Below are 13,351 nucleotides of genomic sequence, written 5' to 3' on the forward strand. Positions count from 1 at the left end.
ATTCTATCTCAAATAAACACATACTTGGCAGCAAAGACAATTTAAATTTTGAAAAACGATTTAAAAAATAAGGATGAGAATACTGGTGTTGATTCCAAAAGCAATCCAAATTGTCTGAGAAAATTTTAAAAAGTGCAATTATTGATATTTATATGTAAAATCAATAATAAGTTACAAAACACAGTGACGTGGCTTTAAAATAAAAGTGGAACACATCTAACTAACAATGGTTTCTTCAAAATCCTTTCATGCTTGCGAAGCACAATCTCATCTTACAGTCCCATGGACGATTACCCACAAACATCAAGGATGATGATGATGATTTTTTTTTTAAAGAAATATCCTTTTACAATCTTGCTAGAGAGAGTCTCAGTTGGGCATATCCTCCATTCATATGAAAAAGGTCATGATTATCTTGCTTGGTCTATGCCAGCATCAGTTCGGAAGTCCTGGGGTGTTTATACCACCCTCACCTTCGCCCTGACAGCAGGGGGCAGCTCCTCCCATCGACCAGAGTCTCAGGGGTTAGTGTACTACCACCCCAGTCCATCACCTCTCAGGCAGTGCGTTTGCACTGTCTCCTAGAGCCTTCCTGCCGGGGTGCTGGCTCGGCCGAGCATGGCCTATTGGCTGCCTTCCCTTCCCCACCGCCCACACCATCCCCTTACCTCCCAGCAAACCACATACTCATGTCCCTGCATTAGGTTCTGCTTCTGGGAAACCTCAAAGTAAAACAGCATCTCACGATTTAATACTTGTACAGTAACTGTGGGACTCGGGAGGAAGAGCAGCAACCTGGCATGACCAGATTCCAAGACACTGGGTTTCTACTGGGCCCCACTCACGTCTCTAAGTGCCTAGCTTGACCATGTGTGCTGGGCACTTACTTGAAAAAAGAAAATCAGTCTGTCTGTCTACCTGTCAATAATTTGAGTCCAGTGATGATGTTTACTTCTCCTGGAGAGGATTTCACTGGGTTTTGAGTGGCATTTGTGAGTAGTACTCATCTAAAATCAGCTTCACTCAAGTTCAAGGCCCAGTTTGGAGGCCATTTCACTAGCCGATTAGGCTGCGAAAACTTCTGAGGATCGGCTGGCTTCTCGTCCACCTCACTCGTGAGTTACACAGTCCCTCAGAGTTGCATCCCGAAGTGGGAGCGCCACACCAGAGCCCCCAGCGCAGTGGGCTCCCCACTTTGACTTTTTCCTTCTCACCCTTGTGTGGTCACCGGAAGCACGGTTTATCCTCTCAGACATTCCTTCTGGGTCAGTGGACAGTAATTGCTCACTGTTTTAATAGGTATTGATATTATTAAGATGTTTTTAATATATGTAGCCCATCTTCCTAAATTTTCCTTAGTGTGCTTGTTGTTCCCAATTACCCACTTGGCAATTAGTGATGATGGGGCTCTAGAGATGTTATTTAAAGTCATGAGATTAGAAGGGATCATGCAGGGATGAGTATAAATAGAGAAGAGACAGGGCCCAGAATTGAATGACTAGACATGCCAATTTTCAGAGGCCTGAATATGAGAAAGAACAGAAGGCAAATATAAATGTCTGTTTTAAGGGTTTTGCTGTAAAGCAGCTCAGGGCGATAAATAGAGGCGTGTGTTTTTATTTTGTTCTGTTTTTGTTTTTAAGAAGGGAGATGATTCAGCATGTTTTCTAATATAAGATGCAGAGAAGGGAAATTGAATGAAGCTGTAGAGAGAATGGAGAACTGTCAGAGGGGGGAAAATGGTCTTTTCAAAGCAAGTGGAAAAAGGATGCAACACACATCTGGAAAGCCTGGATAGATCACTAGAGCCATCAGGAAGGAAGGCCAAGCGAGGGAAGATGTGGTGGGTGAAGCATGTGGAAATCAACTTCTGATGCTTCTATTTTTCCAGCTGGAAGTTTTAGGAACGAGCTGAAGATGAGAAATACTGTAGAAAGGGAGTAGAAGTATGCATGGAACAAGACAATCTCGCCAGACAACCGGGCAGCCCTCACTACAGACCCACTAGAAATTAATAATCAGAGACTCAAAGAGAATTTACAGCGGGCATATGATAAGCATACCTGAATAGAAAGTACTGAGAAATACGTGTCCAACTAATAAGAAGAAGGGAGTCTGAGACTGTTTTTTAGAATCATGGTCTGTAATATTGACCTTAATAGGTGACTTTTACATCCGTGCTCAATGCAGATATTCACCGACCGAAGTTGTAAATATATTTTGCTGTTCAGTTCACATGGCAACTTCCTTAATCTCAGTTAATTATTCTGCAAGAACACCCGAAGGAAATCATGAAGCATATTCTTGGAGTGTTCCTGTAACATGTCAATTGAGAATCTAGATGGGAGTTTAATTTAATGATGAGATGCAAGCTTCTCAGTGAATGAGAAATTTCAGTTAAATCTTGTTAAGATGGACTGTGATGAGATCATGTGCCGTGTCTTCCCAGGCTGGTGATGGTAATTGTTTATGTACACATAACTTAGTCTGACCACATACTGAAGGCCAAGCATAAACTCAGAAAATGTGATAGGTGAATAACCTCACTCAAAGTGGGAATAAAATCAGTAAATAAACTTCAGAAAATACATAGCAGCTATAGAGAAAAAAACTACAAAAAAAAAAAAAACTTGAACATAAGAGTAATACATAGAAAAACATACATTATGAGATATATCATTTTTATACTTTTTATGTGTATTTAACATGAAAAATATAGACAGATATAAAAACAAAAAGGATAATGGAAAAAGAATGCTGTGTTTATTTAAAAGATTCATAAGCAGTGACAGCAAAGGCTTCCTGATCAATTGCCTAGCACTAGCACTAGGCACACAAATCATGTCTTGATCTCCTTTTAGAAAATACATACCATCCCATCTTTGGCTTTTCAGTTAGACTGGAAGTTTCCAAAAAACAAAACAAAACAAAACACCTGCTGATTGTAGTGTCATACACATGTCTATATCAAAGTACGGAGGTAATTAAGTTACCTCTTAGATTTCTCTACAGGATATTCTCATTAGCATAGAAGCATTTCCTTAATTTGTTGCAGTCACCAAGGACAATACGATTCTTACAGTTGTGTTTATTTTTTTGCTTGACAACAAATTGTATTTGCTGTTTTATTGCCTCGGTAAAAATACGTAATTGCTTACCCATATTCGATCTGCTGCAAAACTGGCTAGGGGCAAATGAAGGATTATTAAATCATTATAGAAACCTTACTGGTCAATCGGGTTTGGGCTCTGAGCAGACACGCCTGCCTCCATCCTCCCGTTCTTCCTCACAAGCAGAACCTCACTTGGACTGGCTTATCTCTTCCTCCCCTTGGAAGCCTGAGTGACTTGCGCAAAGTCGACCACAGCCCAAGCTCACAGCATGACGCAACGGTGACCAAATATAAAATAATAGAAACTAAACGAAGTACTGCCATCTCTTTGGCAGAGGCTGGTTCGATTGTCCAGGGTTAAGCCAAGCAAGGCTTGTTGGGCTCTTCAGCTAAATCGGCTCCATCAGTCCAGAGGAGCTTCTGCTCCATGGCGACAGGAAAGAGCTCTGTGTCTCTTCCTCTGATTCATATCAAAAATAATCTCTACCACCTCTCCCGCAAAGACAGCGAAAAAGAGTTTTAGTTATAATAATATCTTGTCCATATCATAAAATAATAGGAAAGATAGCAGTATTTATTGGGTACTCACTATGCTTTGGATTTTACGTGTATTATCTCTCTTAAGAATTATATTAGGACACAGAGGCCTAGGAAGGTTCGTAATTGGCCCGAAGTCCCAAAACTAGTAAGCTCAGCATTTGGAATTCAAACACATTCTTAGTTATCCAAGACCTGCTTTGTCTTCCTTCACGGTTAGTTATCTGTAAGGCAAGTATGACTGCGGTGTAATAGACATGCTCACAGGTCCCTGCCCCACATGGAAGAACCACGTGATTCACGAAAGCCAGCTCCCATCCACGCTCTGGCCGGCGGAGGGAGGGAGGGCTGTAGATGGAAGAACTCGTAGGACAAGTCGCCTACACCCCAGCGAGTGACATCACCTACCTTGGGCATGCAGATTACCAAATGCCCAGTTGTCTGAGATCTTTTAGCAGAGCTGCTATCAGGTTTGACTTCTGCTGGCAGGACAAGCTGAAATGGCTGAAAATGAACAGGAAGTGTCACGAGGGTGCCTTCACCTTACACGAGAGAGCAGTTACTTCAAGAGGTATTTTCATCACAAATTTAAAAAAATTATTAGAAAAAAATATATGAGCTATGTTAGGTACGCATGAACTATTCTACCTACTTTAATAAATAGTCTAAAAAAACAGTTATTAATCACAATGAAACACTCGCTGGTCTATTTATGTTAACAAGGGTGATAAAGAATTTAGAGACAAAAATTGTTGTCCTAAAACATCAACATATTTCCATTTAAAGTCTTAGATCTACCTAACAGGAATGCTCAGAATTAGCAAAAACTATTTCAAAAAGGATCAAATTACAGTTGCTATGAATGAAATTATCGACAATTTAAGATGAGTGTCGTATTTAAATGTAATTTCAAGCATAGGCTACCATATGTACAATCATCAGCTTTGGAAAAAATACCAGTGCTATAGACACAGGTTAAAAATATTAATTTTATCAAACTATTTTTTTACTGCTGAGTACCATTCCCGTGTGCTTAAAAAAAAAGTTCTCTGATTGAGTTTCTCTTTTTCTATCATAATATAGCTAGACAAAACAAAACGAAACTTTCAGGCAACCTACCTTCGTCCGAGGCTCGGCTTTCGAAATGAGAACAGTCTACAGGGTTCTACTCACCTTTCCTTTGACCGTTACTCGCACGTAAGTTGGTTGCACATCAACATCAATTAACGAGGTATCCATACACCTTGAAAATAAAGACATTAAACATACTAACTCCTGTGATTTTCAAAAACATTAAGTTTGCAAATTAATTCACAAATATAAATTCATACTTACGGGACCATTTTAAATGAAGAGAGTTTAAAATGTCCGTGCTAAACAGGTCTTCAAAAATTAGGCTTGAATTAATCCCCAGACCAAAGGAAATTCAATATACCAGCAATTTCATTTTTAGACCCACGAGTACATTTGGCATTGATTGCCCTGAACCCAAAAATATCTGGGGTCTCAAACATCAGAGGTTTGCAATAAACAGCTTGCCATGTTCTTTAGTGAATATTTTATTTTAAGCCCCCATGACTGACTTGAATAGCCAGGAATGCTGCATCCGCTGTGCTTGGAGCCTGCAACCACCAGCCCCCACTTTCATGGCTGCTCCCCACCCCTGCAGCTGTTCTGCGGCTGCCCTGATGCCATCTCCCTTGCACTGGCTCTGCTTTTCCCTGTGACGTCACATCCTGCTGAGTAAGCAAGGCCTTCCGTCCACGGCACTCACCTCAGGAGCGGGGGGCGATTATTCTCCTCGACTTTCTGAACAAACGAAAGAGCTAGATTTCACCTCGCTCGTTTCGTCAGATAACGATTTTATACATTTTAAAATATTGTGAACATTAGAAAATGCAGTGATGATGCAAAAATCATAAACACTCAGGCGGGCGGGACAACTCTGGGGTCACCGGGGATGGCACAGGCTTCGGCCACACAGACCTGAGAGGGAGAACTCCCCCTCTTCCTGCTCTATCACTTGGACCACATTCCTTACCCCCTCCAAGCTGCTTCCTCCTCTGCGAAATCAGGTGAAGAGTGCCTGTCCGCTCAGAGTGCTATGAAGACACATGCGCAGCGCCGAGTACATAGTTGGTGTTAACAAGGCGCCATCATATTTTATTTAATAAAAAGTATTACAATAATCAAAAGTAGAGTCAAAGTTTCCTAAAACGTCATATTCAATATCTCCCACATTAATTGACGGCGTGTTCTATTTCATGCTTAGGGCCTCCTAAAATGTTCATCTTCCCCTACCTATGTTTTTTCTCTGCTTAAAACAATCTTCTGCCAGTTCTTTGCGGAGCTCACTGTTTCTTATCATTTGATTTTCAGGGCTCATGTCACTGACTTTCCCTGATTATACCACTGACCACCGGACTCACACACCTTGAACTCTGCCCCTCTCCTACACAGTTCTTTTCCCTCTGTAATTACTTATTGTATGCCCGCCTGCTTCCTGTCCGTCTGGACTGTAAGCTATGAAGAGCAGTGAGCGCGTTTACTCAAGACCAGTTACAAGCTCCCAGGGCCTGGAATGTAGTAGGTATTCTATATTTGTTGAATAAAGGCAGGAAGCTTACATGAATGCGTGAAGTTAACTTCCCATGTGCTGACGAAGATAACAAGGAATCTCAGCGTCATTAGTTTGGACTGAAGTATGGGAATGGAAGGATTTTACTGCCTAGACAGGAGAAACAGCACTGTCTTTGAAGATGGACACGTATGGGGGGTGAGGAAAGCTCTCCTCTGAGGATTGAAGGTTTAGCGGTCGACAGAGCTAGAAGGAGAGGCTTACGCATTCATTATTCTCCAGGAATAAGACCTAAAAACAGAACGGACTTAAAAAGATGTAATAGAGAAGGCTTAACTAAGAAACCACAAGGGCAGCTTGGGGATGTGGAGGAACAGAAGCAAGTCAGCTGGAGGACAGCTGAGAGCTCTCTCAAGGCGGGTGACCTGGCAGCACGTGGGCAGAACTGATAGGCGTGTGGGAGAGGCAGCGCGGCGTGAAGAAAAAGGGGACCACACGCGGACCTGGCCCCTACTCACAATTGCCAAAGGTGTTAAAAAACCAAATTCCCATCAGTCGGTAAGTGAATGAACAATAACTGGTATATCCATACAGTGGAATATTATTCAGCCATGAAAAGGAAGGAAATTCTGACACATGCTGCCACGTAGATAAACTCTAAAGACATTATACTAAATGAAAGAAGCCAGACACAAAGGCCGCATGTGATTACATTTATATTAAATATCTGGAATAGACAAATCTATGCAGAGAGAAAGAAGGTCAGGGGTTGTCGGGGGAGAGGGAAGCGCCTGCTTAATGGGTATAGGGTTTCCCTTTGGGGTGATGAAAATTTTCTGGAAGTAGACAGTGGCAATGGTGGTACAACATCGTGAATTTATTAAACATCATCGAGTTGTAGACTTGAAATGGTAAGGTTTAAGTTAGGCATATTTTACCACAATTAAAAAAACAAAGCTGGAACGAGGCCCAAGGGCTCCTGAGCGGGCTCCTTGAATTACTGTGATTACTTTGACAAGACTCGGCCTCTGAAATCGCACCCCGTCCTGGGCAATTCCAGAATAACGAGCCCTCTAACTTCACTGGGTTATGAGAGCAAGTAAAATAGAGCATGTACAACAGCCTTAAACAGAGAAAGGCCTTATTTGAGTCCCATCATCAGTATTCATTCATTCATTCATTCATTCATTCATCCATTCATGTACTCATTCTTGTACTTATTGAGCTCCTACCAGGGGCCAGGAGATGTTTTAGGTGTTGGAGGTATAAGGAGGAAGGAACAAACAAAACAAAGTTCCTGCCTTGACCACAATTTTTTAAAAATGCAAGTAAATTTATAGTTTGTCAGATAGAAATCACAAAGCACGGAGAGGTAGAAATAAGCACTGGGAGAGGAGTAGGTGCTGATTACTCGTAAACCAAATTTCATTTCAAAGTGTTTCACAACTCAAGAGATTGCAATTGAGAACGAAAATAGACGGAAATGCCATTTAAAATACACAATAAAATGTCTTTACCTGTACACGGCAAGATCCAGGATGATCTGGTTACGCTTTTCATCATCTTTCAAAGAGAAGTCGAGTCTAAGGAATAATTCATTTGGGGGAAAAAAAGATGATGTATTTAGTAATACTTTTATAGACAGCCTCATCTCATTATCAGAAGTAAAATTCACAATAATGATATAATAATTTCCAATGACAAACTTATTTTGGTAGCTGGACAATAAAATGTCTACGGTGATTTAAAAATTTCAACCGAAATGTACAACATAGTCATACATTATTTCTCTTTACGGTGTTTTCATGTGAGAATCTTAAGGTAAATTACATACAAAAAAATGAGCATTGGTGCAGAGATAGAGACATCTGGTGGTTCAAATGTTCTATTTCATTCGAGTTTTCCAGGAGCAAACTCAAAGCCTGGAGTTATTTGTGGAGAACTAAGCGATGCATGTGTCTCCCCTTATCCAGCGTTCTACTCCTTAATTCAGTTTTCAACAGTCTTGTCTCCTCGTTCTTTCCCTTAGTTTTCTCTTTGCCTTTCACTGTTGACCTCTCCACTGCCTTGGGAAATGCTGGGGCACTGCCTGTTATGTCGCCTCCATTCTGCAGATGAAGAAACAGGGACTCGGAGAGGTTGACACAGCTGGGAAAGAAGCCACGTGAGCCTGAAAAGGCAGGATTTCAAAGCCCTAAATCCTTCACCTACACCCCGAGGCTGAGCCCTAGGTGTCACTTCCATCCCGTCAACATACTACTCAGAAGGACTAAAGGATGTAAGCTAAATTGTTTGGGAAAATATAAAACTAGCCATAGATCTGGCTTTTGGCAGTACGTCTGCCTGAGGCAGCCACTCTCCCCGCTTTCAGCAGTCCAGCCGGGCGGGACTTCAGTTGCTGAAATGACTCATGCATTCTATCTCATCTCGGGAGCTTTTACAGATACTGTCCCCTCTGCCTCGATTGCTGCTCCTCAATTTCCCAGCTGGCCAACGGAAACTCTCCCTTCATATAGCACTTGAAAGGCAATTCCAGAGAAGTTTTCTATAGCAGAGATTGTCATCATTTCCTACTATTCATTCCCCTTTTCTCCACAGTAGTAGGACCTGATGTTAACTAGAAACATAGATCTGAAGAATGAAGACTACATTTTCCAGCCTCCCTTGCAACTAGATGAGGTCATGTGACTTAGCTCTGTGAAGGAGAGGATTACATGGCGCTTCCCAGGAAGTTTCCTAAAGAGAGGGAGTACGTACCCTTCCCTCTCTTCATCCTTCTTTATTCAGTGCAGTAGAAGAGATCACAGGAGGCCAAGTGATGAACCATGGGGGCTACTGACAAGCGATTGCAATTGTCCGGGTTTTGTTGACAAAGCATAAGCTCCAGAGGGCACAGTGGAAAGGATGGGGGGCGGGGAGAGGGGAGAGGAGGAGTCCGATTAGGTGTACAGAGCCATATGGGAATAAGACTCTGGATGACTGATGACCAGGAGAGTAAGGAACGGTGACCGCAGTAGGCGGTAATAGGGGAGGTGATGCGGAATCAGTTCTTCATAGGACACCCCTAAACAGAATTGGCCGTAGAGGCAGGTAAAGTGGTCAATGTGGTGAGAGGTGCGGTGGTCTCACGAGGGACACACGGAGCTCTGGGAGTCGCCCCTGAGCCCTGCTGAAGGCTGAAGAGAGAGCTTTTCCCACTAGATTTTTAACCTCCACGAAGGCGGAAACCTGTCGTGTTCACCGCTGTAACCCCAGTGCCCAGTGTCCTGTCTTGTGCTGCCCTCGTGCCTGCTGGATAAAGAAGGCACGTGTGCATGGGGCTGGGGGAGGGTGATCATAGAAAGCACCAGAAGTGCGTTAGCATGAGCAAGTCAGACACACTACCCGTTAGCTAAGTGCCCTTGGGCAAGTCAATTCGCCTCGCTCAGGCTGAGGTTTTGGACCTATGACAAAATAAATAGTGCCTATCACACAAGATTGCCATGCAGATAAAATGTAGGATGCCTGGCAATGATTCAGGATGGCACCTTCATCATGGTGATGGCATAGCAAATAGTAAACAGATTTTGAGTAATGAAATGAAGGAAACAAGACTTAGACCATAGGCTTTTTGGTGTGTATTTTAGGCTGCTTTCTAGTTTAAATTTTAAGACAGCCAGATAGAATAGATAAGATATTCTTATTCTTGAGGATTTCCAGTTTGAATATTTTTCCTCTCTCATTAACTTCACAGGAGTATTTATATCGATTTCTTTCCTTAGCTCTTGAATGCTCTGTAGATGTGTTCCAGGGTATAAAGTAGATGGATAGGAGATGTAGCAGTATTCTCAGCCAGTCTGTTCATGGCAGAGTCTTAAAAATGCATAAACACAACAATAATGCACTGGCAACTCTCAGGCATAAAACTGTAGATGGTCCAAAGTTTCAGGGGATACATATATAGCTAAGGTTTCCATATGTCAAGATCATTTTCTGGATGCCAAAAAGATGAAATATAACATTATGCACTTGAAAACATAAGAGAGGTTTTGCTTTCAAATATGCACAAATGTCACTCTTGTTAGAGGCATCGAGCTTTTTGAGAGGGGTCAGATGTGCCCTCTGCAGAGCAAACCTGTAACCGTAACGACCAACGGCACACATTGTGCTTCCTCAAGTCTCTGTGTGGCCTCACATACTTGGGCTCGTTTACGTTGAGGGCTTTCCCGTCTTCAGTGATCAAAGTCCTGGGTGGTTTCGCTTTCTTCTTTTTCTCTCTGAAGATTGGCAGTGGATAGGAACAAGGGGCAGAGGGGAGAGGAAAAATAAACAAAGTGAATATAAAAATAATTAATATGTTTGAGAAACAGTTTAAGAAAATTAATCAGGTATTTGTGAATATATTGCCGTTTGCTGTTATGAAGATCTATTTCTTTCTGGGAATCGACAAACAAGCCAGACTTCTGTGCGGTTGCATTGATGTCTACACAGTGAAAATGTGACCAAGACGATCTGCCAGATAATTCGATGGGGGGAAAAACCCTTTTCATGGAACAAACATGTATCAATATTTCAATAGGTCTATTTTATGCATGATTTATTCAGATTGCTGTGAAGTCTTCATTCGTGTATATAGCTTCTGCTTTAGTTAAAATTACAATGCTAAAAATGCCAAGTAGAATCTATTCTGTAGAAATAAAAATACCAGTACATAAAGACCTACGTACGAGGATGGCTGTCACAGCATTCTCTGCAGTGACAAAACCCCGGAACTGTCACGGATTCCCACCAATGGAGGAATGACTGGATCAACTGTGGCATATTCGTGTGGTGGCATATTCTGCAGCTATTCAAAAGTGTGTTAGTGCTTTACTTACCAATCTAAAAAGTGATAGAAAATTGCGGATAATGTATTTAGTGAGAACGAGTATATAAAATCTAAGTCCGTTTTTGTTTTTCTTTTAAGAGCCCATATCCTGCATTTGAAGAAATGATTCATAGGCTTGTAGACGGTACAGAAAACTGTGGAGGGATCGACTCAAGCCAGTTAACACCCATCACGTCGAAGGGATAGGAATAGTTGGAAAAGATATAGAGCAAAGAGGAAAAGATTCATGGAATAACATGAAAGAAAAACGTAGAACGTAAGTTCTACATATTTAAAAAAGTATATAAAACTTAAATAGGCATCTACAGATAAGCTCTAGAAGATCGAATGAATAAATTTGTTTAGAGGATGGAATTGTAGGCAATTCTTTGCCTTAGATTTCTATTCTTTTAATATAGATTTTATGACAGTTAACTTTACTGTAAAATATAGATTTATTCATACTTTTCTGTACCCTAACCTGGGCCCCCAGGTCCAGTAAGTTAATGTTTCCATGAACTACGTTCTTCTCCGTGAGCTGGGACAATGAAGGGGCATCAGAAGAGGCGAACATCGCAGTGCCCCGCTGGCTGGGTAGACCGCAGTGCACTGGACAGAGTGAGTGGACTTTCATCCAAGTCAGCCGTACTATTTTAGGCTGTCATCAGAGAAAGAAAGTTTATCCTGATTTCAGGCTCAATATAATGTAATTTATATATGCCTATACGTGTACACATATATAAATATGTGTACTTATGTGTTTGTGTATACATCGGAAATATAGTACATATCATATAAACATGTACAATTTCCATTTCAAAGCGTTCTTGAGCCTGCAAAGCACTTCTGCATTTATGGCCCACCTGATTCTCCCAACAGTACAGTGCATTGGATAGGGCAGGTGTGCTAGCCCCTGTTTAACAGGTGAGAAAACAGAGAAGTTAGGTGCTTGCCAGCATCACACAGAGTCAACAGCAGAGTCACAACGTGAGTCCACATTTTCTGATGTTATTCCAATGCTGTTCCCAAAGCACTGAGTGGCCTCTCAGTGTACAAATCACCGAATTTTATAAATGAGCATTTTAGATAAAATTTGATTCTCAATTCTGTACCTCCCTATCTAGCTAATTAATAAAGAAAATTTTATAGAAGCGGCAGAGATTTCCAATTGTTTTTCTGCTCGTTTCAGTTCTTCTCTTGGTTGATAACCACAGGGAGAGAGACTGTTTTTCACCTGTGTCATTGCCACGAGTTACTGTATTTCAGAACTAACTGATCACATTCCGGAGCTCGTGAATTATAAGTATTCGCATAAGTGATACATTTGACATACTAGACTTAAGCAATGACACGGAATGGAATGACACAGAGCCTATCTTTAAAAAAACTGCTCCGAAAATAATAGCTTAAGCATTCCAGCCTCTAACGAATCGTCACATTTTATCCAAATAATCCGAATGTGAAAGCATACTGTTAAATGTTCAAGAGAGTTGTATTAGGAAAAGATAATGACTAGAAAACTAACTTCTACTTGTTAATTCTGGAAGTTAAAAGAGGCAAAGGGACTCATTCATCTCACCCAGTGGCCTTTTTCTTGGTACCCTGACAACCAGCATCTCTAACCCAGGCCATGCCATTGCTCAACTCATTTAAAGTGGTTACAAAACTAAAGATGTACAAACAAAACCCTACCCCAAATGCCATAACTCGTGATATTCTAAAGAAGGTAGTTTGATATGAATAAACGTTAGTGGATACAATTCAACACAAAGCTGAACTCAAAGTTCATGCGTGATGGCTAACAAAGCTTGACACAGATAATGAAGAAAACAATATGCAACCGTAAAAACTGAGTCCATGAGAAAGTGTGACCTCATTCTCAATGACAGGGAAGAAAATGAAATACCTTAATTTTTCTTGATCTTTCCGTTGTTTTTCCACATGTCTAAGAGTTTCCAGTCTAGATTCAGGAGTAAACAAAGAGGGCTTATTCCAGAATTCCAGGTCATCTTCGCCGTCAGCCAGTTTCTTTTTGTTTTGTTCCCCATCTTGCATCTCTGGTGCCCGGAGGTACTCATGATTCTCTAGAGAAGATGAGCTAGGAAAGAACAGAGAGACACAGAGCATGTAGGACCAATGATGGATGTTTGAGATGCATCCTTAACGCTGCTCCTTAAATGTCTTACATATTTTTCTTACGTTATCTTCTTACCTTGACAAAATGTGCCTAATACAGAGCTTATCTGAGCCAAGCTGGAGGAAATGACAGCCATAGCAT

The 13,351-nt window shown here is 41.3% G+C and overlaps 1 protein-coding gene across 1 annotated transcript in view; it reads right to left on the reverse strand.

Moving 5' to 3' along the window:
• The window catches only part of DNAAF11 (dynein axonemal assembly factor 11), a 54,226-nt gene that overhangs the window by 17,954 nt on the left and 22,921 nt on the right, over positions 1-13,351 (reverse strand). The window contains exons 6-10 of the mRNA XM_039845887.1: positions 12,980-13,171; positions 10,406-10,483; positions 7,745-7,810; positions 4,823-4,892; positions 4,058-4,153 (exon numbers count right to left, since the gene is read on the reverse strand). Of these exons, the coding sequence (XP_039701821.1) occupies positions 4,058-4,153; positions 4,823-4,892; positions 7,745-7,810; positions 10,406-10,483; positions 12,980-13,171 (502 nt within the window). The remainder of the gene's footprint in view (positions 1-4,057; positions 4,154-4,822; positions 4,893-7,744; positions 7,811-10,405; positions 10,484-12,979; positions 13,172-13,351) is intronic.

The sequence above is a fragment of the Pteropus medius genome, unplaced genomic scaffold (genome assembly GCF_902729225.1).
Source record: "Pteropus medius unplaced genomic scaffold, Ma_sr-lr_union100, whole genome shotgun sequence".
NCBI lineage: Eukaryota > Metazoa > Chordata > Mammalia > Chiroptera > Pteropodidae > Pteropus > Pteropus medius.